The sequence below is a fragment of the Acyrthosiphon pisum genome, chromosome A2 (assembly GCF_005508785.2).
Source record: "Acyrthosiphon pisum isolate AL4f chromosome A2, pea_aphid_22Mar2018_4r6ur, whole genome shotgun sequence".
In the NCBI taxonomy this organism is placed as follows: Eukaryota; Metazoa; Arthropoda; class Insecta; order Hemiptera; family Aphididae; genus Acyrthosiphon; species Acyrthosiphon pisum.
The window spans coordinates 27,231,549-27,236,842 of record NC_042495.1 but is presented as its reverse complement, the minus strand read 5'-3'; the positions used below and the strand labels follow the sequence as shown (position 1 = coordinate 27,236,842).

The 5,294-nt window shown below is 30.8% G+C and overlaps 1 protein-coding gene across 1 annotated transcript in view; it reads left to right on the top strand.

Annotated features, from left to right (window-relative positions):
• Positions 1-362: 362 nt before the first annotated feature.
• Positions 363-5,294, top strand: part of LOC100159926 (major facilitator superfamily domain-containing protein 6-like) — a 10,399-nt gene continuing 5,467 nt past the window's right edge. The window contains exons 1-3 of the mRNA XM_029489165.1: positions 363-424; positions 1,014-1,058; positions 3,123-3,485. Of these exons, the coding sequence (XP_029345025.1) occupies positions 394-424; positions 1,014-1,058; positions 3,123-3,485 (439 nt within the window). The 5' untranslated portion in view covers positions 363-393. The remainder of the gene's footprint in view (positions 425-1,013; positions 1,059-3,122; positions 3,486-5,294) is intronic.

Sequence of the window (5,294 nt, the reverse complement as noted above, 5' to 3'; positions counted from 1 at the left end):
GTGGTAGAAACTCTTACCTACTATTTTTTTTCTGAATAGATAAGATTTATTTCAATATAAATATATTTCATGATTTTTTGCCTTTTTGTGTCAATAACCTATTGTTAAAAAATAAATTGTTTACAAATTATATATAATAGCCAATGTTGAACATCACATTATCGGTACTCACTGAGTTTAGAAATTAATAAAAAAATATCACGTATAAACATTAGGCTAGCGAATCATACTTCAATTATTTATTTAAATTAAAGCATTAATATATCTCAGTATTTTCTAGCAATCGTTCATCTAAATAACGTATTGTGAATAAAAAATTGTTAAACAAAATATAATAACCAGTTTATGCATAAAAAATGTATTATTTCCCAGATCAACAAGAAATTATTGCCAATGAAAATGCATTTTTTTTTGGCAATGGCTGGTAAGAATAAACTTAATATTTAACCTATTTTTTTATTAACTTACAAGCGTTTATAGTATTTTCATAATTCCCTTTACATAACAATTAATTTATTGGGACTCAATATATTTATGCTCAAATAGGTATATATTTATTATTTATATTTAATGCAAGCATTTTCAGCCCAATATTTTTATTTTTTTCTTGCAAATTTCAATTAATAAATATTATGTTATGTAATTTTCAACCAACGAATATTGTAAGATTTTTGAACAAAAGTATTCGAATGTTTTACTTTGAATGCAATGCATAATTTTATTTTGGATTTCTGTTTTGGATTTACGTCGAGACAATGTATCACAATATACCAAGTATCTGTGAAAGTATATCGTATCATCGTGAGTATAGGATAAGGACAATTTGATCAAAACTTTGTCCTTGTCAAAAAAAACCTTCAAATATAAAATAGGTTCCGTCCAATGGTACGAATACGTTAATTTATTTCCCTTTTCCAGTACAACATTTGTAAGCCACTGTCATAACTACAATGTAATCAATGACATCACATAATAAAAGTTACATATTATAGTTATTTTATTAATAATTATAGATATTGCCGGGTCATTGGTAAGAGTACTTTACGTTAAATATGCAGGTAAATTAAAATAAAGGGGTATGATAATAAATGCATAGTCTCTATAATATTAAAATTGGCCCTTCCGAAAATTTGTATTTTAATTGAAGTATTAAATCCTTCATTAGTTATCTAATCATTATAATCTACATATAATATAGTAACCACTAACCATTGTACAACGATTTATTATTGTGTGTTTTCGATAATAGATATCGAATCCACCCATAATATATAATATAGGTTTGATAATAGTATTACAAATCAGTAATTAGTAATTACTATTATTATACATTACTGATAACATTTCAATTTGTCTTGAATAATAATCAATACTCGATAGAAGTGTTTTTTTTTTTTATAAATTTGCTGTTTCGCATCGATGGTTACAATAAATTATATTGTATTTATACTCACGACATTATTGAACTATTCGGAATTTTAGCTACTTGATAAAGATAAATGATAATCCTTTAAAAAAAAAAAACAGGCAATAATATTAGGTTTGCTTATACAAAACTAAAATTCAACTTTGTTCAACACTCAACAAAATAATATCAAAATTTCAAGAATAATACATAAAAAGCGTATAATATTCAAATATCTGGATTAAGTTGATGTAAGTTAAATTACCAGTGTCTACTGTCTAGTTATATATATATATATATTAAGCTTTACAAACCACTTTATCTCACCTAATATGTAAATAGCGTGACGAATTAGATAGGTATCATCACAGTATTTTGATACGCATCCTCCGCTCTTTACTTCGCCTTTATCGTAGTTCTCCACTTCGTATTGGCTATCAGTCATATACATACATATATAACATAGAATAAAATCAACCAATGAGAAGTGGAGAACTACGATATGGGACGGAGGTGAAGGAGATGCGCATACTGCGCAAAACTAGTAAAACTGTGATGATACCTATATAATTTGAAACACAGTGAAATATGTGCTTGGTGGTTGACCATTACGGGTGTTCTGTGAAGAAGGCATGAGAATCTTCCTTGGCCACATGTGGGTGTGGTCTCTAGTGAGGCGACAAAATAATAATATAACCTCGTCCCTTCTAGTCGTCGTATTTTTGGGCAATAGTAATATAATATGCGTCATAATTATTATTGTACACTAGCAATATCATTCAAAAAATATCAAATTACAATATAACATTATATAATGATAATACACGTGCTATTGCTCGTCGTTTTATAACCGTTTATAAAATATTCGAAAAAACGTGTGTCCGTATATAACTAAATTGTCAGAAGTAAAATGTTGTATAGTATAAATACCACCTAAAAGTATAAATCAGGTACAGAATGATACAAATCGTAATACTAGAAATCCTCGTTAAAATATTATAATACATCAATAATAATAATGGCCTTTAGAAAAATAAATGCGCTCGAAATTCTTATGTGCAGGCCGATGAGAACGGTGAGCGTACTCGCTGGCTAGTAATACACTTCGTCTGGGACTTAACACACATCTACGAATGTGCTAAATTCCTGGTTTCTTAACGCATTTCAAATTGTAATTAATACAACCCATTAAGCTATAATCCCATACAATATGTACAATTAAAAAATAATTTACTAACCCTTATATTTTGGTACCTATATCTGGCTTATATTGGCGTCTATGGATTTACTTTTGAATATAGAACGTTATAAAAACTTAAAAAGTAGGTAGGTTTATACAAACAAATTCTAACTGTGGACAATAAATATATGCACATCTAAATACCATCGTACCGCAACAATTGTAACTATTTACTGGTAAATAACGGACGGACGGACGCCGGACAGACACGACGATATTATGTTCTGTGTGTGGATCTGATATATTCTATGGGCATAAACGAATAATGAATCGTTGTTTAAACTTTAGAAAATAATTTCTTTAAACAACGTTTATTTAGATTAGATAACTATAATGAAGGATTTAATAATTCAATTAAAATACTAATTTTTTGATGGCTAAGCTCCTCCAAGTGTCTCTCCCCAAATTGCATCTATGTTTAAGGCTATACGTATATAACTTACTATACTATATATAAATTGCACATATAATTTGCAGGATTAGCTCCGATAATCCCATTCTTGTCAACAATGTCGAAGCAAAGGGGCTATTCGCCAGTCATCGTCGGTTTAATCTTCACAGTACTCCCAATTCCGGGTTTATTGGTACGGCCAGTTACTGGTGCAATCACAGATAAATACAAATGCCGCAAATCAGCGTTTATTTTGACTGTAGTAATTATAAGTATATTTATAAGTATGCTGATGTTCATACCGGGCTCGGCTGTCAAAACAATAACAGACGATGAGAATGTGATGATGTCACCGTTGTTTTGGTTATTTTTCTGCACAATAACCTTACTCAATACAGCTTCTAATGCAAGAACTATTTTGGAAGACACGATATGCGTCGATTTATTGGGTAAAAATATTTTGTAATATTGTTTTATTGTCCATCCGCGAAACGTTCGGTTAATACTGAATACAAAAACATATTTTCCACGATAATGGTTGATCGCATTGGTGAAATTTCAATTTTTTTCTCGAGGGGCTTAACAATTTTATGCTAAAAAGATCATTGGAGGCAAAGCATACAAATTGAAATATATTAAACAAGGCAACTCATGGACACAGATAATGTTTTTATCTTTATAAGTTTAATAATAGAACGATTTACTATAGTATTAATGATAATTAATAATAAGTTATAACATAAGATTGGTTCTGCTAAACACAAATTCCGAATTTGGTGTGGTTCACGTCGTTGCTCTCACACCAATAATTGTTGATGCCTAATAAACATAACAACGAACGGGTAAAACGTGTCTGGAAAATTGTATTAATTTTATCCATTAAAAAATAGAGTCATATACCTATAACTACTATACGTCTATACATTATTTATCTATTTTACGTTTTCATTAAGTATAATACTATAATATGCTTCTTCGTGGCAGTGGCGTAGCGAACTTTAAATCATATGGAAGCAAACAAATTATTTATGACCTACCCCACCCAACTCCAACTGATGTATACGATACTCATATGCTCAAATAGGGGGTTGGGGTAGCACCCAAAATAAAGTTCAAAGACTGACCATGTGTATGGGCTTTATGAGGTTATGACCCCCCCCCCCCCCCCCAGAAACCAGAAGCAATTGCTTCTGAAAAACATGATACGCTACGCCACTGCTTCATGGTGAGTTCTCCGGTACCTACTGGCGGCCGTACTTTAATCTTAAATTTTTTTTTTTTCTATTTTTGTTCATTGAAACGACCTCAAGGTCTTTGACAATGCTTATCACAAGTGGGAAGTAGGGAGATCATGTGATCTATTTATCTATGTATATACCATTATATGCATGATACTACCCCCCTTCTCCAAGAGGAGACATGTGCGGTCTTCACTCCCAGTGGAGTGGGACCTAGTTGGAAACCGGATGACGACGCAATCGGACGACAGCACGGGAAATTGGTGACTGCGTAGAATCACACACATTTTTTTTGCACTTTGCTATGAATCGAACCAATAACTGTGTGAGTCGTAGTCAACTGCGTGACCACTGCGCCACTCCGGCCCCATTAAATCTTAAATGTATTGTTTTAAATAAACCAGATGTCTAGGTAATAATAATATAGCTAAAACTTATTAAGAGTCTATAATATATATTAGTATTGTAATTATATGTTGTGATATAAGCAGGGCTTGAAACCGATTAAAATAATTTCGGTTTCGGTTTCGGTTTTGAATACCGGTTTCTAAATTTTACGATTTCGGTTTTAACTTAGCAATACCGGTATTGAGAAATTTCGGTTTTGGTTTCGGTTTTGAATACCGGTTTCTAAATGTTCCGGTTTCGGTTTCGGTTTTCAATATCGGTTTCTAAAATTTTCGGTTTTGAATACCGGTTTCTAAATTTTTCGGTTTTGGTTTTAATTTTTCAATATCGGTATTAAAAATGTAATTTCGATTTTGTATACCGGTTTTTACATTTTTAAAAACGTATTTCCAAGCAGACTTGAAATTTTAATTGAATGGTTTTATTATATTTAATTACTTGATAAGATATTTGAATGTGTGATACAAATAAGAGAAATGTTTTAATACGGAGTGATTTTTTTAATTTGATTCTACAAATTACAGCTATAGGGAACCTAGAAGTTAGATTAAAATTAGGACAGTTTAAACTTTAAAGATAATATTGTAGTACATTCATCACTAGAACTATCTT